Genomic DNA, 27,727 nt, shown 5'->3' on the forward strand with positions numbered 1-27,727 from the left:
AAATATAAATAAATTGGCCTTTTTAATCAAAATTCTTCTCATCTAACTTGTAAAGCGATTTATAGAGATAAAATGCTTATATAAACGGCGTTCTTAAACAGGTGGAATGAGATATGTTTTTTTTTCATGATCGCTACGTCGCCGAGCATGACACTGAAATTATTTTATTATCGGGTTGAGGTCGGGGAGGACGGTTTGATATTGGAAACATTGATACTAGACCAAGAACATTAGGTTTAACATGGACATTTCTGATAACAGGCTGGTGTTTTCAGGAAATGGTCAAGGAATAGTTTCCAATCTGTTATGTCATTTTCCTTCTTTCGTTTGTGCCCGACCTCGCATATTTTTCAAGCCACCAGAACCCCCCCCCCCAAAAAAAATCATTTAGGAAACATTGCATAAACACTTAGCATCTGATATGAATGATATTTCAGTTTTTTTCGGCTTGCATGATTTTTGTTACCACCAATTTTAACAATTGTATTGAATATTCTGATAGACTTGCTCGTTAGATTATATCACTGGGTAATTCCAGTCATTCGCCACAATATAAATTATGATTAATGCATTGATGATGAAAAAAGATTGTTTTCATATTCTTTTCTTTACAGACAAAAAGGAATCAACGCATCACTTATGAAAACCTACTGGAACCCATATATACAACAATATTAGGCATGTTAGGAGTTTTGAATACTATGCATAGTGGTAGCAATGCCCATGCAACCAATGGAGATAACTTTTTGTGTAACCTCCCTACATCGCAACGACCTAACGGAGATGTAGACAATATGTCTCAGGGCAGCGGTAGCGCTCCGATGTCCCCACCGATCATCACTGGGAACATCATTTTTTATGGAGATTCCATTATAGAGAAACGGAGAAGCCTTGCTTTGGAGCTTAAGGATTTGAAGAAAGAGGTAGAATCTCTTTATTCGGTCTCATCAGAACGATCGTCCAACCGTGACATAGACCAAACAGATGAGAAAGGATGCACTTCGCTCTACAAAGCGGCTAAACGAGGTCAGTTTTTAAAGGTTATAAACCTCGTTGGAAGCGGAGAAGACCCAAATAAAGCAAATGAAGACGGACGCAGGGCTCTCCATGTAGCTGCTGAAGAAGGACATCAGGATATCGTAAAATTCCTCGTGGTTCAGGGAGCAGACGTGAATGCCGAATGTGATCTGAGTCAGACGGCTCTTCATGCTGTTATGCACAACGATCAATGTATCTCCGCAGCGGCAACAGGTATGGGTCACTTGAACATCGTAAAATATCTAATTGAAGAAGGATCTAAAATTGACAAACGGGATCATCGTGGTTACACTCCCCTTCACATTGCAGCTGCAAAAGGTTATCTTGAAATCGTCAAATATCTTACAGGCCAAAAATGCTCTGTGAAAGAAGTCGATAATGCAGGTTTAACACCATTATCTCTGGCAGCTAAACATGGCCATTTAGATACCGTCAAGTACCTGGCGGATGGGAGGGTTGATGAAAAGGCAGCATGCTCTGTAGCATCTAGATCTGGTCATCGTGATATCGCCGAGTTCTTCGTATATCGCATTCTACTTCGTTCTGCATCTTCTCATGGGGACTTGGATACCCTAAGGCATCTCTTGCATAAAGGATTTGATATAAATAGTTGCTTTGGGAAAGGCTGGACACCGTTGGAATATGCAATCCAGAATGACAAATGTGAGGTCATAGACTATCTGCTTACGAATGGAGCGAACCAGTGTAATGAAGAGAGTCCACTCTACATGGCATCTCGACTTGGCCACTTGGATGCAGTAAAGGTTCTGATTTCAAGAGGGATTTCAGTAAATGTGGAGAGTCACGGAGGACAGATTCCTCTTCACGCTGCTTCTGCCACCGGCAGAATCCAAGTGGTTAAAATTCTCATTGAGAACGGATCGGATTTGAACAAGACTGACATCGACGGTTCCACACCACTACACGCAGCGGTCCAAAATGGCCACCTGGAAGTCGTTGAATATCTCATGAGAAAAGGAGCGATAGACATCAAAAATAGAGGAATGACTTCTCTCTACACTGCAGCTCAAAGTGGTCACTTAGATATAGTTGATCTTTTCCTTTCTAATGGCTCTGATTTGAATGAAGAAGATGACACTGGGTGTATTCCTCTTCATGCTGCTGCAGCCAGTGGTTCACTTAAGATCGTCGAAATGCTCATCAATCACGGATCAAACGTGAACAAGATGGCCGACAATGGTTGGACTCCCTTACACGCGGCAGTCTACAGTGGCAGGTTGGATGTTGTACAATATCTGATTTCCCATGGAGCTACCAAAACGAGTTTAAAAGGAATGACTCTCCTCTACATTGCTGAACATCGTGGTCACATAAACTTAATAAAGTACTTTGCCACCACAGGGTGTGATGTAAATGACGGAACAGATAGCGGTAAAACCCCTTTTTTGGCTCCCTCTTATAGTGGTGAAATGGATTCCGTGGAAATGCTGGTTAACCATGGTGCCTATATTAATCAGTCTGACAGAAACAAATGGACACATGTCCACGCAGCGGCACAAGAAGGAAATTTGCGAGTAGTTACCTACCTGATAAAAAATGGAGCAGACACAAATGCCAAAGATACATATGGAATGACAGCACTTCAAGCAGCAGAAGATGGAGATCATGAAGATGTCAAACAATATATCATCAGGTTGAGGGCAAAAATGCAAGAAGAACGACATAACGATACACAGAAGGCAAATGGAATGACACCACTACAAGCAACAGAAGATACAGGTCATCAAGATGTCCAACAACGTCTCATTCAGTTCAGAGGAGGGATGCAAGATGAACAGCATAAAAATACAGATAAGACAGATGGAATGACACCACTTCAAGTAGCAGAAGATACAGGTCATCAAGATGTCCAACAACGTCTCATTCAGTTCAGAGGAGGGATGCAAGATGAACAGCATAAAAATACAGATAAGACAGATGGAATGACACCACTTCAAGTAGCAGAAGATACAGGTCATCAAGATGTCCAACAATGTTTCATTCGGTTGAGAGCAGACGTGCAAGATAAACGGTATAACGATACAGAGAAGACAGATGGGATGACACCACTTCATGTAGCAGAAGATACAGGTCATCAAGATGTCCAACAACATTTCATTCGGTTCAGAGGAAGGGTGCAAGATGAAAGGCATAAAGATACTAAGAAGACAGATGGAATGACACCACTTCAAGCAGCAGAAGATCCAGGTCATGCAGATGTCCAACAATGTCTAAATCAGTTGGGATCAGAAATGCACAATGAACGGCATAATGATACAGATAAGAGCTTTCGATCTGAAGGAAACTCCCCAGAGGAATTCACATGTTCTTGGATGCCCGAAGTCTCCGCTTCTAACAGGTTGCCTGGCATTAATAGCGAGTCCTCCTATTCAAAGTCCTCAAATGTCCTGAAGGCTTCTATTTCTACGGAAGTAAGTATACTTCACGCTTGTATAAAGTTTATTTTACACCCTACACGTAGGCCGTAAAGTAAAGAAAACAAGGCATTAGAGATAAATTGATTTCATAAGACGTGAAAACATATTGATATTTAATTGTTGATTACATTTAGTCTCTTTTAGTGATAAACTGAATACTTGTTTTCAATATGAATGAAATGTTCTTAATGCAGATTTGAATTAGCAGTCAGATGAAAAATATTAAAAATATCACGTTTCAAGTCCTCAACTATTTACGTCTAGTTCGGTTCCTTAACCAAAATACAGCATTCTGAGCAGTGTATTCTTGTAATATAGAACCATTTGAATGATAAATTCACTGTTCAATGCATAATAGAGCAATAAATACTTAACCTATTAGCAAAACCCTTACTACATTTTATCTATACAGATGAAATAATGTCGCTATCAGTTCCCCCGCCATTGCATGTAAGCTAATGTAATTAATTAATTATAATTATATTCATTGCATAATTCATTAGGCCTAGTCTTAACCCTAAGAAGACGGGGGGGGGATGATTCAGCCCCCCCCCCTCGACATTTTTTCGCGATAAATCCGCCGCGCAATTTTTTTTACCGCGTCGCTCGCTGACTTTTTTTTTCTTTCAAGTCTCGCGCAACATTTGAGACCAAAATCGTGACCCCCAGGTACGCGGTTCCGAAATTATACAACATTTCGTAAGTGTATGCAGACCCAAAATTGCTCAAAAACGTGAATTTGTGTACAAATCCAATGCAAATAGTTTTTCTTTTTTCTTTTAATGCTTAAAATCAATTAAATTTATCTTGTTTATGGTCAAAATAAAGTCCCATACAATTTCATTTGAAAAAAATAAACAAAAAATCGAAAAACATAGAAACACATAAAATATTTAGCAAACAATAAAGTACATAAGAAAATAAATGTGATGTTGACATATTTTTTTTTATCAGATGCCTATAAAGAGTATGTGAAACAAAAATTACCATTTTGGGGCATTACTTTGTGAATTAAAGCAAACTTATGATTTTACGCATAAATTAGCATAATTAATGAAGCATTAGATTTTTCGCAAAATTTCATATTAAAGTTTTGAAGATAATGCCATGGGTAACGCGCGTGCCAATTTTCGTTGCGCTCGCGCGATCGACGGTCGAGATCACAAGGGGGGGGGGGGTGAATCAGCCCCCAGTCTTCTTGGGCGTCGAAATAGCCCAGTTTATTTAGGGTTAACATACAACTACACAATGCCATACTTGAACATGATCTTTTTATGTTTTACCAACAGAACCCCTTGCGAACTCTGAGAGAGATACCTTACCCCGACATTTTGAAGACAACTATTCGCTCTACGCGGTAAGAGCCTGTGGTTTGAAGTTATAACACCTTATCTTACATTTCTTACGAATACCTTCTATCCTTTTAAAGATATTCACCTCAGAAATTGAAAATAATCCCAATCTGTGCAAAACATATTATGTTTCTTATCATGTTTCAGTGTGTCTTGTGTCTCCAGACAAAAAACACAACATGGATGTGGGGTACCAGCTACGGACGATTTTCCTGTCACCAGCATGACCAATGAAAACGAGGCAGGAGATCTAAAACCGGGAATAAAGGTAACCCTTCACAGGACTACCGGGAATGGAACAGCCACAGAGGTTCGGATGTTGCTTTGTTCGTTGGGATCCAATGCAAATTTTAAAAAATCAAGGGCATGTCCCCCAAAATCTATGCCCCTGTTTTTGTATTTGGAACAAAAGGTGCATTTATGCATCATCTGCCTTAGCAGTGTTGGTTTAGTGTTAAGTTTTGTCTTGATCGAAATAGTTTGATCGAGGATTTTGAATTATCTTATGTTCCTGTTCCATTTCATTATTGCAGATTTATCAGTAACATGGATCAATATTGTTCATTATCTTTTTTCTCTCTGATTTTTTTTACGTCTCTCGATTCTTTACCATGAACTAAATCATATAGCGTTTGACTTTCAAAGTACCAGATTATTTAGAAAAGAAGACGACGTACGAAAAAAGTGTAATTTAAATGGCCCTCCGAATCCACGACATGACTAATTCTCGTATACTATCATATCTTTCTTACAGAGCAAACGTCGAAACACTGATAATTGTTTTTCGACCCTGACTGTCCTCCATCGGGCTATTCTAGCTTTGGTCTTCTACTTTGCCTTTTTTCCAATACTCGTAGCAGGCAACTTAAGGCTGACCGACCCGGTTACGTTGGAAGTAGGTACACGTGGCGTAGTTACATTCCATCTCCAGCGACCATCCAATACACTGCAGTTTTCTCTTTATTACAAGATTCAGTTCGAATCGAAACGTCGTCCATTCTGCATCGATGGACAATATGATCCTGATGGCTTTAAAGATCCCTCTCAAGAATCAAGATTTACCACCACTATTATAAACAGAAATACATCTCCCAGTGTGAAAATGAGAATAGATGACGTTGATTACCGAGACGAAGGTCGGTACATACTCGAGGCTGTGTGGCATAGTGGGGAGAACATTCTGTATGATACTCAGAAGAAGAAGGTTATAGTACAGCGTTCCCCCGGTCCAGCAGATTGCTTCATCACTTCGAGTGATAGTGAGCATCCAAAAGAAGTACATTGTCGGGCCAAGACTGGAAGTATGCCAACAACATTTACGTGCTACCAGAACGACCGGGATCTCGAAGTACATAGCATTACACATAATGGGCACACCACCAGAGGTATATTCTTCCTACCCGATACGACACATTTCTCCTGCTGTTCACATGGCATAAAATCCACTGTAGGTGCTGCAAAGTGCAGTCACTTTCAGTGGTCCCCTGGTCATTCTGGTATTCCCAGCACAGATCCGATACCTAAAACCAAAAGAAAGTCTAATGTAGGGTCTGGAGCTTGTCGATCATCCATGATTCCATCACATTGGCACTTTATATACCTGTTCTTGTATCTTTTTGCACTTTTCATCATGTGCTAGTCATGAATTGCTCAATTGCTATGTCACTGCAGACTTCAGTCAGGAAAGGTTTCAACTTAACTTTATTTCAATGAAACAGTCCCATGCTTGCCTTCATACAATGAGCAAGTGGATTATATCATATTCCCTTTCATTCGTATTTTATTGTATGAAATTATATTCATTCACCCATTTTTTCCTCCAAGAATTAAACAATGAAAATCACCCTGTAAAAAGCCATGGAGTGACAGCATTTCTTATAAGGAAGGAAAATACTGTCCTCGATCGGCCCCTTTCCACCTTTTCGCCAACTGCGTATTTTAGAGTGTACTGATTTAATTTGTAAGTTAGTCATTGTTGAAACTTATTTTGTTTATAGACATATCATACACACAGGTATGGAAATATCAAGTACTTAGTATTTCATGTAATAACATGAGTAAAATGGAAGTGGGGACATGACATTATCAGCTTTCCTATTGCATTGCGGTGTGCGTATACCTGTTTTCTTACAAAATATTGCTTCACATTAAAATTCAATATTTTCATTATTTGATGACATTTTCGGCGATTAGCTCAGTGATCATGAATTTATCTCAATTTATTCAGTTAGCAATATTTTCAGTCTGGAGGAGGCAAACGTTTGTTATGGTGAGTTGAGAAATTTCATATTCGCATCTCAATCGCATCACATTCTCTGCAATGTAGTATCTCGTAGTAGAAATAGTTAAAAATTTGACTATTAAACAAGATGTAACTTTGTTTTGTTTGCTGATAGTTCACAATTGGTGTGAAAGACGGATAATATATTTTAGTATTTAATCCAAGACATTATCGCATATGATGTATATTATTAATTTCATACTTCATTGAGTACCTTGTTTTGCTCAAATGTAACGAATATTTTGGTGGAGGGAACCTAGAACATAGATGTATAGTGTGATGGTAGGATTGTCACATGAAATATAACATAATTATAAACATTTTGCTGAAACACTTAATGTTTTATTCACGTGATGCTATATATATGTAAATACAGTATATTAATTCGTACATGAAGTCTTCCTGTTTTGTTTGAAAATAACGTGTCCTAAACACATTGTATAGATACTATGAAGATATACACCAACAGGTGGATTACCGTAGGCGTCATGAAAGCCTTTTCAACAAAGAACTATATTCTGCCGCGGTATCTTTCCTTTTCAAGGAAATATTTGATATACTTGTTTTCTCACATACTAGTAATTCGCTTAGAGAGCGGTGTTGGCTCAGTCGGTAACGCCTCTGCCCGTCGAACCAAAGATCGTGGGTTCGAGTCCACCCCGGGCGGATGACTGAAGCCACTGCGTTGTGTGTAAACCTGTAAACGTCTCTCCCATGTTTCATAGATGCAGGCTATGTTACAATGGAATACACTCCGTCCCTCGGATAGGACGTTAAATTGAGGCCCCGTGTAGAGGAGAGTAACCACCTTTGCACGTTAAGAACCCACTTCACTATTCGTATAAGAGTAGGGGGAAACCCCGGTGTAGTGGTCCACCTGCATTCACTCAATCAGTTATATCGGGAGGAGAGACCTGCGGGTCATAGTGATTCAGTTTGCTTTTCGCCTCCCAGGCACAGGTGACGCCAAACAAATAATAATAATAATAATAATAATAAATCACTTCGCGTCAAACTTTGATAGGCCTATAAGTGTGTAATATATATATATATATATATCAAATGTGAATGTAATTTTGATAATTAAAAATTTATATTCAGATCGATATTTTTTAGGCGTAATGAAAACCTTTTCAACAAAGAACTTTATTCTGCCGCAGAATTTTTCCTTTTCAAGGAAATATTTGATATACTTATTTTCTCGCATACTAGTAATTCGCTTCACTTCGCGTCAAACTTTGATAGGCCTGTAAGTGTGTAATATATATATCAAATGTGAATATAATTTTGATGATTTATTTGTACAAATTTATATCCAGATCGGTACTTTGTTTGAAAACACTACACACCAGAGGGGTTTTGGAAAAGAGGGAATTTGCAAGACCTTTAAAAATAACATTTTATCCTCATGTACATGCATGGTATGTAAATTTTGTTGAAGCTGTGCCTAAAAAAATATGTGAATGTAATAGTCATTTCAGTGTTTTTAATGTGTATGTGTATATATATAATAATAACCATTCAAATATCCATGGTAATATTTTGCCGATATATGAAAATGTGAATTTTCGATTTTCGATTGTCTCGATATTTAAGTAAATGATTGTCTGATTGTACTTACTGTTTGATGTAGGAGATTAACTTCTTGTAGAGTAGTAAAACGCCTATATCTATCCAATTTGGTTACGATACAGGGTTCTCGATATATTCGAAAAAGAAAAGCTCTAATTGTGCTTATTAGCGTAAATTAATTGTTCTTTAGTATTACTTGCATTTTTATATTCGTATACCATGTAAACGCCAAAACATGATTTTCCGGAATTATTATTTTTTTCATTCTTGTATTAAGAATTATACGGGAAACTAAATGTAAAATATTTTTTAGATGTGGCGTGCACGAATTTCATGTAGAATAATATTGTTTGAGAATTGCTTATTTTCGTGTTTTCTTTACTAAATTGGAAAATATATATTTGTCAATTGCCAGGTTAAGGTTTGCTTAAAAACTTTACTCAAATTTATGTTTAAATAATCATAAAATTGATCACGTTGTAATCAGAATTTATCACCTCAATTTATTTGTGTGTTTATCGTCATACTCAGATGTCTACATGATGCGAAGTTGATTCTTTGTTTTGAAGAAAGTTGATATTCGATATTGTTTGAGAGGAAATCAAAGTGTGAGCATTTGCAAGACCTGCCAAAATTTAATTTTACCAACAATTAGATGTAAATAGATTTTAGATGTGGCGTGTACGAATTTCATGCGGAATAATATAGTTTGAGAATTGCTTATTTTCGCCGTGTTTTATTTACTTAATTGGAAAATATACTGTATATCTGTCAATTGCCACTCAAATGCTTCTTTTAAATATTTAAAAACTTACCTAAAAATTATCTTCAAATGATCATAAAAAAATTATCGCATTGTAATCGATATTTCTCACATCCATTTACTCATATTTTATTCGCCATACTCAGATATGTACATAGTGGGAAGCTATGATTCCTTGTTTTGAAGAAAGCTGATAGATGAAATGAACGTGACTGTGAAAAATGTAAGAGACCAACTTGTTTAGATTCAAGATTCAAGAATCTTATTTAATTTCCATCATATACATTAAATAGATGTGAAATGCACGAATTGCACGGAGAATAAAAACAATTGAAGAATAGCTTTCTTTCTTGTTTTCTTTCCTGAATGGAGAAATATATTTTTGTCAATTACACTGTAAAAAAAATATGATTCAGTAGTTAATACTTAATGAATATAAGTAGAATTTATAATTTGTAATTATTTTTCATTTTTTAAAGTAGTTTTAACTTGTCTTTTAATTTACTTGATTTATTTGGGTTCAATATACATTTAAGAAAATTCACTTATTGCTGGCTTGCTTTGATTGAGTAAATCTAACTCTATTAGGCTAAGATGATTATTACTTATAAATCCTTGTTGAATGTACTTATATTTTTCAATTAACGCCTTGTTTAAATAATACTGTAAATAACATGAATATTCATTAGACATGTTACAGCAAGGAAATGTTTGGAGTTTTTTAATAACTGTCATATCTATTTGTGTTTGATTTTTTGTTCGGATAAGGGTGTGCTAACTATTTTATTATTTTCTTGAATCAAAGAAAGAGCATCATTAAATAGTCATTTAGCAGAGAATTTCAGATGTCTTTTTAGGTTTTCGGAAAATGATTATATTGTTCTCACTGTTTTATCTGTAAGAATGAAACGATCGCGTATAAATATCAATGTAAGTACATATATATGTAACAGGTAAGTGAAAATGCACAAAGTCTAATATTTGGATAAAAAATGTCTAAGATGAAAATGATGCCACTAAAGTAAAAGTGGGACGATGGGGGAGCGGACTTTCGAATAACGAAAGTCCACTCCCCCATTTGATTTTTCAAACATTTTAGTGATTGTTTTACTAAATTGAATTAAGTTATTGTAACTTAATTTTCTTGAGTGAAATGTAGTAGACTTGTTAAGAGGTTGAACACTGCATTTTTTAGTACAAATGTCCCACTTGGCATAAATGTTCTTTGAGTCAAAAGAAATAGATTCATCCAAAGAGACACGCTGTATCTATGCAAATAAGCAAGTAATTTGCATAAATTTGCATATTATGTCGATATAGTGAAAACAAGTATTTAAGAATAAATTTTTAACCAGAACTGCCCTAAAATTGGAAATAAAGACTTAGGGTAAGAAAGGGAAGAAAATTGTCATAAAGTGATTGGGATATCCTTGTTTTTTATTACCTAATTTACATATATTATGCAAATTATAATTTAAAACAGAGTGTTTTTTCATGAATCCTAAACTGTTTTATAAATAACAGCAATTAATACACAATGGCAACATTCTACATTAAAGAGAATATATTAGCGAAAACATCGATATGCTTCATGACAGTATTAGTGTCTTAATTTGCTTAGAAAGAGGGCAAATATATCAAAATGTAAGACGTGATATTGCGCTAAAACGAGACCAAAACAACCTCTATGTCAAAGTCACACTCACGAATCGGACAATAAAGCGATCAATGGTATGTCATTCGAGATAACACAATCCCAACACAATAGCTTCCATCGGCTTCTCGTATCGCTTTTGTTGGTGTGTCTGCCACATCGTAATGTATGATATATACGGCAAAATGCATTTCGTTATCGGTAAAACACCATTTGTTTTATTTGTTTCTAATCTTGAAATCTTGAAATCTTGAAAAAACGAAGAAAAAAAAAAGTTACCAAAATAACCTTTATTTTTTTTAGTGCAATCCTTTTTGTTTATTTGCTTGTTAAATATCTTGGGACCAAAACTTTACATTGAACCTTTTTTGTTTTTCAAAATTACATCATTTTAACAAGCAAATAAACAAAAAGGATTGCACTACAAAATGAAGGCTATTTTAGTAACGTTTCTTTTTTTGGTTACATCTGCCGGAATTCCAGGGGGTGCTGTCTATGGAGAATAATACACGCAGCACATCCCCCCCCCGGAAAATCTTGCGGGTGCTTCAGCCCCCGATTCCCAGTGCCAGGGCCTCCTCTATAATATGTAGATGCTACCTGTAATAAGTGCCCTTTTCCAGATGAAGGCTTCATTGAGACGATATTTTAAATGGACATGTATATTGTCAAAACAAAATAAAGGGTTGGGCAACTTCGACAGGCAACCGTCATGTACACAAATTATTTTATGCGATATAAAACAATGCCTTCTATGTCTTTTTTTCAAGAGGAGAACGTAAAGAGGCTTTACTGTGTGTAGCAGAAATGTATCTTTCTTCCGATTGAGCTCTAAAAATATTTAAAATCAACATAGAATGAAATCAATAAAGGGGTTTGAGTGTTTCAGAGCTTACGTGTGGCTGTTCTTCAATGTACCACAGCTCTTCTACATGTCAATTGTAGAGTATTTTCTTCTCAATTTATTCCAAGATATCAATACAAACAAAAGTAATCTTTTAAGAGTTCTAAAGACAATAAACTATTTTTGAATACATAAAACCAAAAGGGGAAAGGGTATCCTAGGCAAACTCCCGTTGGGTTATAGCCTTTACTGTGCTATAGAGCATTATTACAAACTGCTGAACAATACTAATAATAATAATAATAATAATAATAATAATAATAATAATAATAATAATAATAATAATAATAATAATAATAATAATAATAATAATAATAATAATAATAATAATAATAATAATAATAATAATAATAATAATAATAAATTTGAAATATAGATATAAAAGTTGCTTTATTATAAAAAAAAACACGCAATTTGCCTTGCCGGTGGCGTTAAAACACGATATTTGTTTTTATTTAGTGCCGAAATACGGAAAGGGGATGGGGTAAATTCGGAGGGCTCCCGTGGGCTTAAATAAAAACAAATTATTCAGGAATCATGTTAACTGATGTCTCATACATCTGTCTTTTCCAAGTCGATAATACAAGTCAAACTGGTTTTGTAAAGTAGCGGGAATGCCGCGGGGTAATGCAGATTTGCCACTTCGGGGTCTCCAAAAGATATATATTTTAATAAAGTTAAAATATGTATTGAGGTGGGGTACATTCGTCATGATTCATGTGCCAGAGCTTTATTAAAGCAGTAACCTGCAAAGCAATGTCTCCTGTAAATTTTCCAAGAGAAACAAATTAGAAACAAAACAAATGGTGTTTTACCGATACCGAAATGCATTTTGCCCGTATATACCATAGATTACGGTGTGGCAGACACACCAACAAAAGCGATACAAGAAGCCGATGGAAGCTATTATGTTGGGATTGTGTTATCTCGAATGACATACCATTGATCGCTTTATTGTCCGATTCGTGAGTGTGACTGTGACATAGAGGTTGTTTTGGTCTCGTTTTAGCGCAATATCACGTCTTACATTTTGATATATTTGCCCTCTTTCTAAGCAAATTAAGACACTAATACTGCCATGAAGCATATCGATGTTTTCGCTAATATATTCTCTTTAATGTAGAATGTTGACATTGTGTATTAATTGCTATAAAACAATTCAGGATTCATGAAAAAATACTCTTTTTTAAATTATAATTTGCATAATTTATGTAAATTAGGTAATAATAAACAAGGATATCCCAATCATTTTATGACAATTTTCTTCCCTTTCTTACCCTAAGCCTTTATTTCCAATTTAGGGCAGTTCTGGTTAAATATATATTATTAAATACTTGTTTTCGCTATATCGACATAATATGCAAATTTATGCAAATTACTTGCTTATTTGCATGGATACAGCGTGTCTCTTTGGATGAATCTATTTCTTTTGAGTCAAGGAACATTTGTGCCAAGTGGGACATTTGTACAAAAAAATGCAGCGTTCACCCCTTTTTTTGCAGTTAACAAGTCTACTAATGGATGCAAAGAAAATGAGTAAAGTTTACTTAAAACTGCCAAATTCATAATACTTAAAAAAATTAAGGCAATCTGTTGAAACAATTTTATTGAGTAATTTCAACAATTTTTTTTTACAGTGTATTAAATATAGGCTTGCTCGATTCAAAATCATATTTCAACAAGAAATGATCATAAAGAACTGATGAGGTTGTAACTTGTCTTTTATCATTTCCATTTACTGATTTGTTTTCATACTCAGATGTGTACATAATTCGAAGCTTTCATTCTTTGTTTTAAAGACAACTCATTTGTTCATTGTTTTCATAGTTTAGAGGAAGTTATAGTGTGACAATTTGTAAGAGCTGTGAAAATATTAATATCTTCATATGTATTCTTTATATGATGTGCTGTTTCTGTTAATACTTAACATGCACTTGAGTAGGATGTGTCAAACTGAACGAGGCAAATGTTATGAATACATTTATCCTTTACTTATAAACGACCTTATAAACAATTATTGTTCTAGTTACCTACATAACTCAATATATACATCATGAACCAATACTTTGTGATGATTCCCTTATTAAGCATTTTATGTATGTCCAAGGACGGTAAAATGTAACATTCCTTGGTGGGAAGTGGCCTGTCAACGTAATGTACAGTATGAGCTGAACATTTTCTGGTTTATAAAATGAATCATACTTTATATTGTCAGCTACTTTTACTTAACAAAAGTCCATAATTTTGGTGAAAAATGTTATAAAAAAAACTAACATTATAACTGTAATTCTACTACTGAATTTAGAAATAATTTTTTGGTAATTATCAATGAAAGGTTTGCGTAAAACCTATAAAATAATTATCGTAATAAGTGGTCAGATTCCAATCTGTATTTCCTTTTTTCTCATTCTCAGATGTGTACATAATGCGGAGCTTTGATTACTTTGTACATTGTTTTAGAGGAATATATATTGTGAACATTTTGCAAGAGCTGTAAAAAATAAAGTTTTCTGCACGCGTGGTAAATATGCTATGATATGCTGTCGCTGTTAATATTTAACATTACTTACGTAGGGTCTGTAAAATGAACAAGGGAAACGTTATAAATAATTTTATTTTTCATACTCATTAACCAGATGACCAATTTACACTCTAAATAGCAGGGATTTAAAATAAATCCAGATGGTCTGTAGTTCGGGACCAAGCGAATTTTGGATGTGGTGTGAATCCTCGAGAGAATTTAAATCCTTTGAGATTAAAAAAATAAATCTGAATGATTCAAACTTAATCCAGAATTCGATTGGTCCCCAAGTACAGTCCATCTGGGTTTATTTTAGATCCCTTCGATTTGGAGGCTAGAATTGTTCTTATATACATAACTCATTATTTACATAAGTCAATACTTAATGATGATCCCCTTAAGCATTTAAGCTTATTCGGTAGTGGTTGACCTGTCAACAGATGCGAGCCGAATATTATTTTTTTATATACTTACTTATACTTTATATTTTATGCTATATTCACTTACAATTATCCACAATTTTAGTGTAAACTATTATGGAAAAGCGAAAAGGTGATTATACAACTATGATATCAGTCTACCAGAAGTTATGGTGTATATATACAATTACCATTATATTCGTTCATAATATTATAAGTGGAATTTACCTTGCAAATGACTTTAATATTTATGTCATTAAGATTAATATTGTATTTGTACACAAAATACAGATTTCCTTTTCCTTTGATTGGTTTAGGGATATGTTTTATAGTCGCGTAGGCCCTACTATTATTTAGTTATGGATTTTTTTTTTATAACAAAATCTTATTAGATGTAGGTCTCAAGAGCCTAAAACATTTCCCATAGACTCGTTATATATATATATATATATATAAAAGAATGAAATTCGAGGGTCAAATGTTTTAATACCAGTGGATAGGATATACTGTATATCTGACATTCTATATCTGATCAGAAAAGGGAACCCCGACGTGCTCATTTTAAAAATAATTCAGCATTTATGAAGACTGCTCCTGAGTGGCGCAAATATTTACTGATACAAACAACAATAACAATAGCAACAACAACAACAAAAAAACAAATTCATCGCGTGAGACAGCAAAATGGCCATTATTCTTCCGCCAGTCAAAATAGTTCCATGACAATTGGTGATATAACTTCCCAATTTGGAAAAAAGGGAAGTTCAGTAGTTACCCTACCTAAAAAGGGCATATTTCATTTGGAAATAAAAATCCTACAGGGATTTTTTTTTTTTGGGGGGGGGGGGGGGGCAAGAGAGCACAAAACGCAAGCTAAAATTTTTAAATGCTTAAACTGAAAATGAGTCATTTTTAGGACTCTTGTCAGCTTTCATATTTTTTTTTCTGCTTACAACCACTTTTAAATTTCAATTCTCATTTCTTGTATCTTCTACACTTATTTTACCTTAAAAAAACAGAATAAAGAATACTAACAAAATAAAGTTATATTCAAAAGGATATAAAGTAAATAGGGCGCACCCCATACCCTTAGTTGGGAGAGGGTAAATCTTAATTATTTTTTTAAACAGTTGATCAATCATTAATTATTAATACCTGTTGATAATATTAATAATAATTAATTATTCAATTACTTTTTTGTATTAATCATTATTTCTTGAAACCATATTGACACAAAAACATATACGTTGTTTATTTCCTTGAAACTGTAGAGAAATGAAATTCACTGTTGAACGATATATGATTAAAAAGAAGTAAACATTTTCCCCCTCTGTTTTGTCAATCTGACCCAAAACAAATATACAATTTAGAAAAGAGATAGAGAGAAGAAGACGTTCCACCACCAAGAATACACTTAGATAAGGGGGGGGGGAGGGAAAGGAAAAGATGGAGTAAATGTGATATTATTTTTTAAACAATCTATCGCAAAATTAGCTTTTCCTATAGAAAGAGGGGGACAAATTTTGTTCACTCGCTCGCTTCAATCGCTTTCTTCTTTTTTTTGACAGAAATTTTGCTCTATATGCCATGCTTGGCCCCTCAAAGTTTCTGGCTCATCATGCCATTGACATAACCCATTTGGATATGACAAAATTGAAGACTGTGTTAAAGTTTACCAAATATTTTCAGAATATCATGAAGACTTAAAACATTCTTATTGGCCAAAGAAAATAATACAAGGAAAATCCTAATGGAATAGAAATCAACCTTGTTATCGTGCTTTAGAGTTAGCTATGTTTAAAGTATGAATATTGTTGTCATTAATGGCAGCTAGTTTGATAAGTGTTTAAGAATTTGATATATATAAGGCATATGTAACTATGTAAGAGTACCGGTAATTTGACGATGCTAATATTCATTCTGAGCAACTGAACGTGAATGCTTACGACCAGCACTGGTCGAGGCGAGTCCACGCGCATGCGTACTCTTAATCCGAAGACGCAAGTCATGAATATTCATATGTTGGTCCAGAACTCGGTGGGAAAAATAATTTCGCGTCCCGGGAAGGGTTTGTCGGGACGCCGGGACAAAGGAGCAAAATACGGGACGATCCCGGGAAATACGGGACGTCTGGTCACCCTGGAAATATTTGACAAGAGGTAGTGGCCTTTTTGTGCAATTTTTGACATGTGGAATATTTCATATATACTGACCAGGATATGCATATAATTATCTGGTATGTGAAAATAAGCGAAATTTAGTGCCACAACTTTTTAAATGGAATTACCATTGCTATGTTTTTCTGATCTCTGCTCTAATTAGTAAACTTGTTAGAGTTGAATTTGTTTATCCATCACCCCTTCCTTTATGTAAAGGTGTATTGATGTATAAGCACATGTCGTGCAACATCCATGCTCTTCCAAATTAAATTTCATAAGAATTCAAATTATATTGTGCCCATTTTTATATACACTGTACTTAGTAGATATTTCATGGCTGAGCACACGAAGTTTCCTCAAACTTCTATCCAATTTTTCACCCTGAATGTGTGATTGAACAGTATGAGAGGGAGGGAAGGGAATATTTACTCAAAATTTATATAGAGAAAGTTGAAATGAGAAAGGCAAAATGGTAAAGATTCAGCCGGAGAGAAAAAAAAGAAACAGACGATCAACGAGAAGAGATGGAAAGAAGAGGAAGATCAAAGAGAGAGAGGGAGAGAAAGGGGGGAAATGACGAGGAATGAGAAAGAGGTGAGGAGAGAAAGGCGAGACGAGAGGGAGATAAGAGGGCTTGATATAAGGGAGATGGGGAAATAAAAGAGAGATATAAGGGGGATATATAGAAAGGGAAGGTAAGAGAGAGAGAGATGAGAAAGAAGAGGAAAATCAGAGAGAAAGAAGCCAAAGAAAAAGGAAAAATAATAAAGAGGGAGATCGAGATGATATAAAGGGGAGAAATAAGAGAAAGAGGGGCATGAAAGTAGAAATGGAAGAAATAGAAGGGATGGAGAAAAGGGAGGATAAGAGAGATGGACAGAAGAGGAAAATCAGAGAAAATTAGATGAGATGAATAGTTGAATGAGAAGGGAGGTTAAAAAAAAAAAGCTAGAGAAAAGGAACATGATTTCTAATCGTTAAAAAATATTTTTTTAATGCAACCAGCTTGTAGGCCTTTATTGTTCAGACAAATTGTAGGCCTACCCAGAAAGCAAATTTGTTGTTGGGCCTTTCTTTGTCATAGTGTGCGCGTGAAAAGGGTCGAGTTTTTATGATTTCATGTCTGTATATTTACTCCCCTTTAATACAAAAATGTGACTAAATCAACATTTTCAGTTATGAAAGTATTCAATAACATATATTTCATGATGTAACAAAGCAAACTGATACTTTAAACAGCACAAGGAACACTTTCTTTGCGTTCCTTTATCCCATCTGCCTTCACGCAGCATTTGTCGACTAGCCAGTATTGACCTAGCAAAATGGCGGCGCGCTCAGTCGAGCGTGAAGTCCGATGCTCTTCGTTGCCGCACGGCTTTGTGTACGTTGGGAATAGGGACACGTATTCCACGTATCTCTAGTTCAGTGGCAGAAACGAGTAGGTGAAAGCTCACAAAGTAAAAAGTATGTTGATTGCAAAAAGAAAATTAAATTTGTTTATTTCAGTTTTACCAATCAGATGAACCTCTTTAAGAACACGTGCACTATTGAGATTCTTTGACAAATATAGTTATTAAATGATTTAAAAACATTTTACATAACATTTGTGACAATGTATGTGTAACATAAATTATGGTTTCACGACCCTCGGATTGAAAGACGAGAGTCGTATTCACTAAACCACGGTAAATTGCCAATTCATCTTCTGCCAACTCTTCCACCCACCACACGGTCTACTTTCATTTAGTCTAATGCCATTCCGTCCATCAACATTTCGTATAACAACCATTGGGCCCAATCAACACTTCGTTTAGTAATGATTTTGTCTATGACCATCTCGTTTCATAACCAGGTGTAATATCCATTTCATTTTCATTCATTTCGCACAAATAGTATAATGAATAAATGGCTGTTGGACCAACGGGTTATTAGACGTAATGGCATTAGACTAAATGAAAGTAGATCATGTGGTGAGTGGACGAAATGATGGTAGACCGAACGATAGTAGACGAGTTGGCAATTGGATGAATTTGTATGAGACGAATTGGAAATAAACACGACCCTGAAGATCCTATATTTATATGTTTATTTATTTATGTATGGATATATATAGGCGTAAAATAATCCAGGCATTGACGCTAGACGTAGCTTCCACGGTATCTCATTTATTAGCTTTCGGCCGGTAGGCCTTCATCAGGCCTATAATGTATTGAAAAAAACAAAATAGAACAAAGCCATACAAATAAAATCGTAATAACAACAAAGTAATTAAAGGGTAACAAAGGGTACGGAACAAAAGGATAACAGTAAGATAACAAAACAATAACAACAGAGGGGGTTGAGTACAGAACAGAAGGATTACAGTAAGATAACAAAACATAACAACAGAGGGGGTAATGACTTAAACGAGATGGTTGAGTACAATAGAAACGATTTGGTAACTTAAGTTGCGTAGAAAGACAAGGTATTTACCGGCAATGAGATTAACTTGGGTTTCTGTGCATCTGGAGGGGTAATTGGTATTGTGTAGTAAGTACTGTGAATAAAATAGGGGATAATGTTTCATGTAAAAATAACAACTCGTTTCAGTATTATTCTATATTTCATATTTGAGTACATAACTTTATTGATATTTTACATAGCATTCAAGTAAGTGGTGGTACAAGTTATAGTTTGAGAGTTCGACATTAAAAAGGTACATTGTCATCCGCGGGGAAATATATACGTATAATTAATATTGATGTTTGAGCGGTAAGCAACATAATAAACATAATGAACACGATAAACATACATCCATAAAGAGCAAAGAAATCGTAACAATCAATCAAATAATCAGATATGATCAAGTAATCAAGATAATAAGCATACCAAACTGTATAGGGGTAAAGAGACGTAGCTATAAAACTATATGAATGTTGTGGCCTGTTGGTACCAGTAAAACTGTTAAAAAAAACAATGAAATGGGTCGAAAAGATATGTAAAAAGGTTCAATAACTACCAAACATATTAATGTATGTATATACTGTATATGTATATATTACACAAAATCAGATATATTAAATACAGAAGTAGTTACCTAATATCTCAGTGCCGGAGAGAGTGTGAATGTAAGAGGTCAAGTGAAGGGAATGTGTGTGTGTGTGTGTGCGTGTGTGGGGGAACGCAATGGGTCATTGGTTCTAATTGTCAACATTGATTCCATTTGGGGCAAGGGTGCGTAGAGTGGCGATCCAGTATGATTCTCGGTGTAAGATAAATTGAGCGGTATTTGTTGTCTATCTGTTCTCTTGCCATGATTGAAACATCGTTAAAAGAATGGTGAGGGAGTTTAAAGTGGAGGACATAGGGGATGATCGTAGTGTTGTGATTGGTGGTGGGGTTGTAATTGCAGATTTCTGATCTGGTGTTACTACGCACCCTCGCCCCAAATGGAATCACTGTTGACAATTGGAACCCATTGCCTGCCCCCAAACACGCACATACACACTCACATTCACTCGACCTCATACATTTACACCTTCGACACACTCTCTCCGGCACTGGAATATTAGGTAACTACTTCTGTATTTAATATATCTGATCTTGTGTAATATATACATATATATACATGCATAATACGTTTGGAAATTATTGAACCTTTTGCATACCTTTTCGACCCATTTCATTGTTTATTTTACAGTCTTACTCGTCCCAACAGGCCACAACATTCATATAGTTTTATAGCTACGTCTCTTTACCCCTATCCAGTTTAGTAACGAAATCGTTTCTATTGTATTCCACCATCTCGTTTAAGTTATTACCCCCTCTGTTGTTATGTTTTGTTATCTTACTGTAATATATAAATCATCTTTATTTCATAATCAAATAGAGAAGTTACAATAAACCCAAGTCCTCTGCCAGTGATGATGGGACGAACTCCCCTTCACTGGCAATAGGCAGGGTGATAATACATGATATTGATTGAACAGGTACAATTCATAAGGTACAATACATAAGAGTTAACGCATAATTTACTTTACATAAGAAAGCTGAATATATACTTGACTAAATGGAATAACGTAGACTATGCAGAAAGTGACAAGCATGTTAAATGAAAAAGAAAGGTGACTGTCTCAATGAAACAGAGATTAAGAGGGGGCCAGACAGTAGGAAAATACAAAATTGAAACCATCACTTTGTGATGAAGATATGTATACATTCATAACACAGGTACGCATCGCCACAACTAAAACAGTGTTACGTACTTATTCAAATTCATAGAATCTTGTTATGATAAATATTTCCATTATGTGAACTATTGCAATTATGATATTTTAAAATATGACAGACTAATAAATGTAAAAAGAAAAAGTTCAAGTTGTTTATCCTGATTGACATTTGGAAGTTATACATATTACAGATAATCCATTGATTTAATTAAATATTGTTTGAATGATTCACATTCTATGTATGAGCAGATAAAGTAGACTAGCTTTGGTTGTTTTCCGGGACACTGAGCAATGGGGGCTCGGTCCAAGTTGGTTGGTCTTTTGCAAGGAACAAAGAATAGCTAGTCATGATGCTCAGCTTGCTTATCCTATTCAACATCATTTGGTTTGTCTTCCCTAGTTTCATCGTTTTGAGTAATGATTTGATTCTAACTTTATTTTGCTTAGACACATAACCTCTTGAACCTACTTCTATACAGAAAAGTTTGCATGAATATGCCTGGTCAACAATGTCATTAGTTAGAGGTGCATATTTATTGCATTTGCTCACATGACGTGAATCAATGTTCTGTTCGAAGGGAACTGTGAGCTCAACAACAATGACTTCTTTATTTTGGACAGATGAAAGAACAAGATCGGGTCTTAGTGGAGTCGGTAAAATATTCATAGGAATTGTGGGTTGATTGGCTTTGTCAGGAAGATCTACTCGGAGAGTGTAATCTCCAGATAATGATGACTGAAGACACTCGTATATCGCATTCAAAATGTTGTTGTGTCTCCATGTGTATCGACCTTGTTCTAACATGATTTTGCATCCATTTAGAACATGCAGGAGGGTCTGTTTATTTCCGCACAGTTTACAATTTGCCGATAGTTTTTTACCCCATCTTTGAAGGTTCCTAAAAGTAGGGAGACAGTCAATAGATGACCTGACTGCAAAACTAAGAACTTTGGATGGTAGGTCGTATATAATACCTTTCCAGGTAAGATCTTCCTGCTCAAGCCTCATGAGCTCCAAGAATTTACCTTGGAGCAGCAATTCCTCAACCTTATCGGTCCATATATCTTGATATTTACTTTTAACAGCACATGTGATATTCGATTTCACTTTTGACCATTTTCTATCAGGCGTGGTATTCATGGCAATATTTACCATATCTCTAGCATCAGTATTACCATACGACTTCCTAGAGTAAGATTCTTCTCTTACTATACATGCCGTCATAGCGGCCTTGACTCTTTCATCAGCACGTATAAGGCAATGTGCTACTGTCTGTGCATGACATTCGCTATAGACTTGGGAGATGGTAGGAATATCCAAACCTTGTTGGCAGTGAACGATTGCAAGTGTTGCCCATTGTGGCATATTCAGCCACTCCTTTAAGAATCTTGAGCTGCACTTGTCAAGACTGGATCTTTGTGTCTTAGTGAGGTCATGCACAGAAAGCAGGAATTTAATTGCATAAAGAAAATATTTCGTGTATATTTTCAGTTTGTACTCTGGACGGATACATGCAGAATCTATGTTGTTTAAGGTTGTTTTTATTTTATCTCTTATCATATTCATGCACCCATGAGACGAACCTGTGACCCATGTACCAAGAAATTTCTCAGGAGAATCTTTAACCTTAGTAAGGGGGTGCCATCAATTCGAAAGACTACCTCTTTCATTGAACCACTACTTATTGACAACGATTTACATTTAGGTAGTTTTAGAGAGAAATTCATTGATCTAGCAATTCTTTAGATTTCGTTCATTAGCTTCTGGTGTTTTGTTTTGTGATTTGTAACAAGAATAAAATCGTCGGCATACGGTAGTGTTATAATTTTATGCCCGTTCAATTCATATCCATGCGAATCGTCAAAAGTTTTAAGGAAACTTATTATAGGGTCAAATACCATGATATATAGTACTGGAGAAAATGGGTCTCCCTGAAAAGTTCCCTTTTTGAAAGGAAATCTAGATGATTTCCATCCCGGTCCTTGAACCATTAAGTCCATCATACAGAGTTTAACATATCTTATAATCGAAGGTGGGATCCCATTTCGTTCAAGGGTATGAGATATCAAATCGTGATTCACAGATCCAAACGCATCCGCGAGATCGAAAAATGTTACATGAACTGTTCTCTTCCTATTACGGGCATGATGATCTCCGTAAGGCATCTCGAGTGTTCTATACATCCGCTAACGTCGGGAAGAAATGCCTTTTGGGTTGTGGTATCGATTAGGTTATTAGCTTGGAGATAACTTATAGTTCTGCTGGCTAGGATCTGGTGATATAACTTTCCTACGCAGGAGGTAAGAGCTATCATACGAAAATTTGAAGGGTTTTTAGTGTCGCCACCTTTGTGTAAGAGAGTTATTCTGCTGTTTTTCCAGCATTCGGGTGGGTCCCCTTCAGTAAGTATTTTGGTGAACATTGTGGCCATAAATCTGTGCGTAGTCGGAAGATTTCTTTTTTCTGTTCTGTACTCAATCCCCCTGTTGTTATTTTTTGATATTTTACTGTAATACTTGTTCTGTACCCTTTGTTACCCTTTAATTACTTTGTTGTTATTACGATTTTATTTGTATGGTTTTGTTATATTTTGTTTGTTTCAATACATATACTGTAGGCCTGATGAAGGCCCTACTGGCCGAAGGCTAGCATTAAATGAGATACCTTGAAAGCTACGTCTAACGTCAATGCCTGGATTATTTTACGCCTATACATCTATACATAGAACATAGAACACATTTCTTATTCATTCATCATATGATCCATATATATATAGGCGCGATAGCACAGTCGGTAGAGCGAGGGTTTTCGGATTCCGGTGACTCGGGTTATTCCCAAGTGGTGCGTTAGTGCCCTTTGGTAAGGCATTTATTCTCATTACCAGGTCTCTCGGAGAGTACCTCAAGCCGTTGGTCGCCTGGTTGCTTGCTCCGTCACAGTCATTCATGCTTTCTTAAAAGTCAGGTAGAAAACCTCGGTATATATATATATATATATATATATATGTATATACATGTATATATATATATGTATATATATATATATATATATATATATATATATATATATATATATATATATATATAGGTATGGATCATATGATGAATGAATAAGAAATGTGTGCTTTATTGCATTAAGTTCGGACTGGGGTAAGTTGAGCCATAGTAATTCTTATGGTAATGTATGTATTTAAAAAAAACTTAAAAAGCCATTGATATGCAGGCAAAAAGTAGCAAATTTACATGACTGTTCTTTTTCTTTTAGAGAATGTCAGTATTTACAGAGAAAATTAGCAAGTGAAAAGACTTTAAAAAATTGACATGCTACATGTAGTTCTTCCCCCATACATTTTTTACATAGTTTTTGTGGCCCAACTTACCCCACAGATCGGGCAAGATTGAGCCATTTGACATCGCCTTTTTCAAAGGTGACAATGACTTTCAGTGCGGGGGTAGAAATTTATACATAGGTAAAAGTTATTTCGAAATCATTAAATTTGAAGACAGGGCTCCTATTTTTACAGTTTTACAAGATTTTTAATCATATCAATTCTAACATGCAAAAAGCAAAAAGTGTCATAACTTACCCCGCCTTCCCCTACCGTGTTCAGAATATCCCCCGCTTTCCTGGACATCCCGGTAAATTGCTAATTCGTTTAATACTTTGGCTCTTCCAAATCAGTTTTATGATGTCACCATGCTAAATGATTGTCTCATCACTTCCATTGCGAGCACCGGCACATAATTCGACAATATACGACGGACATTTCTTCTTGAGCCATTTCCCTGACTGATTTATTGGTATGAAGCTAAACTCCTCATAAAAAGTTTGGAAATCTGACTTTGATCGATATTCCCTCCTCGGTTTTAGTGAATATTAATGTGTGATTGATAATAATGAATAGATCTTACTTCTCTTTAAAATTATACCCTACCTGATATGATTATAGTTAACATGGAGGTACTTGTCTTGAAATGTGGGGCAAGGTCAAAATTCAAAATTTGCAAAATGACAATTATTATGGAAGTAGCTGTTTTCATGCACCTTAACATCAACATTAACATGGAGATCTGTGAGAGAACATGGTTTGAGTAGTGGTTTGAAATACCCATGCATGTTTGTTTTTCATGCGTTTGCTGGTGCAGAGGTGTGTTTGATTCCATGTCAATATTGATGCTAGGGTGCATGAAAACAAAAGAAACCGCTGAGAAACTCACTCATCACCACGAAAAAAAAACCCAGTGACTTTCAAAATTGTGTAATTTTGCAACTTTTGAATTTTGATCTTGTCCCTCATTTTAAGGAACTGCACCTCCATGTAAACAAAATCATATCATGTAGGGTACCATTTTAAAAACAATTAAATTATCTTTTGAATAATACCGAATATGCTTTGTGTTAAATGAGGAGTTGGGAGAAATTGATGGCCTAACTCAGATTTCTAAACTTTTTTTGAGGAGTTTATTTTGCGGTGGGGTCGGTTCTGGTCATCACAATTGTGATAAATTCTATGGCATTTCGATAACTTGCATTATTCCTGAGAACCATTTCTAGGCATGTCTTCATGAATATGCAATGAGCGAACTGATGATGTCATATCCCCACTTGTTCTTTGAATTATTTTATATAAAATTAGGTTTATTGAAATGTTTCTACAAAGAACTTGAAATATTGGATTGACAACTGATTTAGTGGATAAGATATTTATTGCTGCAACTTATTTCATTATAAGACAGACATATTATTCACAAATGAAAAAAAGAAACAATTATGATTTCATGTAATAACCTAAAAATAAGGAAGTGGGGATGTGACAACATCAGCCCAACCAAATGAATGTTCATGACCACGCTCATATTTTTTTTTAGAAAGTATTGCTAAACTTTACAATTTAATAATTTCATTTTTTGTTATCCGATTTTGATGATTTTTTAAATTTTGCCTGGTGAATTTTACTCTATTTATTTAGATGTAAATATTTTCAGCCCAGAGTACCCCTTTAATCCCTCTTTTTTTTCTCTCGTAAAATCAATTCTTCTCGTTCCTATGGTCACTGCACCAACCCTCCCTCGCGTAGCGCTTGTAATACACAGTAATCTTAATGCGCGAAAGATGGTCGGTTTCAAAAGAGATGGTCGATATGTGCTGTGCACTATATAATATGCCTCCTCATAGATTACTTCCCACGTATTCTCCAATCATGCAGAGTCATTGATAAAGAGAGCTTGGCCAATCCGGTTTCAATGGGTTACCATCATGACGCATGATGCTTTGTTAGGCAAGCCCTATTCGAAAGAAATTAAGCCATGTTGCACTGTAAAAACTGTGGTGTTAAAACTGACACAAATTGGTGTTAATAGAGGACCACACCCTGAGATTGAACATAACACCAAAGAGTGTAAATGTAGCTACAATAGGTGTTGTAATAATACCTATAGGTGTAAAACTAACACCACCAATTTAACACCGGTGTAAAAATAACTGGTGTGGTCCTCTATGTACACCGGTTAACACCACAGTTTTTTGCTGTGTGGTAACTCACTGAAACAGGGTTGGTCGAACTTTATCGATACTATTAATGGCTCTGACATCCTTATTCCTACATCCCCTTCATGCGACGGAACACTCCTAACAAGCAAAGCCTTCCCCTACTTGAACCCTATCTTTATTGCTTATCAAAGTCTCAGGACTTTGAAACAGAGGGTCGTGGTTTCAAATCCCAGGCAAGGCGTAGTTTCCTTCAGCAAGAAATTTATCCATATTTTGCTGCAATCAACCCAGGTGAAGGTGAATGGGTACCTGGCAGAAATTTATTCCTTAAAATGCACTGAGCGCTTGAAGGCTGCTTGAGCTACAGCTGGGGTAATAGTATCCAAGTTCTTTGGAAGCGCGTAGAGACGTTATTCATAATGTGTTATGCGCTATAAAAGAACTGACTATTATTAGTAGTATTATCGTGTTTTAGATAAGATCGGGGGGGGGGGGGGGGGGCTGTCTGATATAAGTGAAATCACTAATTGAAATGGATTATGAATAATACTGATAACTGATACCCATGACTTTGACGATGATTATAGTGATGATGATGTTATATTGATCCTTTTGCTCATTATGATAATGATGATCATAATGATGATAATAGAATATTTATACTTTTGTTCGTGACATCAAGGTCATAAATATGGCGGAAAGTTTGCCGGAATAAAAAGAAACATTACCTGGAAGAGCTACTCCTGTCTCATTATTATTTCTTGCACGTGTCGATTTCATGAAATAAGGAGTTCCTGTACACAATACGTTGAGGGCCCCCTTTCATTTCATATTTTGGCAAGCTTGAATCCTAACTGGCGTTGGCCGTTGTACAATGTTAATCCGTGGCAGTACAGACTTTTTCGTTTCCGGTGGCGTAAATATGGG

At 35.4% G+C, this 27,727-nt stretch overlaps 2 protein-coding genes across 3 annotated transcripts; one reads left to right on the top strand and one right to left on the bottom strand.

Moving 5' to 3' along the window:
- Positions 1-618: 618 nt before the first annotated feature.
- On the top strand, positions 619-10,667 carry LOC135157638 (ankyrin-1-like). 2 transcript variants are annotated; one of them, XM_064113999.1, is made up of 4 exons: positions 619-3,470; positions 4,766-4,833; positions 4,976-5,138; positions 5,583-10,667. In XM_064113999.1, exons 1-4 carry the CDS (start codon positions 681-683, stop codon positions 6,465-6,467), a joined length of 3,906 nt encoding a protein of 1,301 aa, XP_063970069.1. In that variant the 5' UTR covers positions 619-680; the 3' UTR covers positions 6,468-10,667. The 2 variants fall into 2 exon arrangements, with proteins under 2 accessions (XP_063970069.1, XP_063970070.1); XM_064114000.1 differs by having other exon boundaries at positions 4,976-5,096.
- A 10,901-nt stretch (positions 10,668-21,568) lies between these two features.
- On the bottom strand, positions 21,569-22,534 carry LOC135157667 (uncharacterized). Its single transcript, XM_064114063.1, has one exon. The coding sequence runs from the start codon at positions 22,532-22,534 to the stop codon at positions 21,569-21,571; it is 966 nt and encodes a 321-aa protein (XP_063970133.1).
- Between the last annotated feature and the right edge of the window lie 5,193 nt (positions 22,535-27,727).

The sequence above is a fragment of the Lytechinus pictus genome, chromosome 19, assembly GCF_037042905.1.
Source record: "Lytechinus pictus isolate F3 Inbred chromosome 19, Lp3.0, whole genome shotgun sequence".
NCBI lineage: Eukaryota > Metazoa > Echinodermata > Echinoidea > Temnopleuroida > Toxopneustidae > Lytechinus > Lytechinus pictus.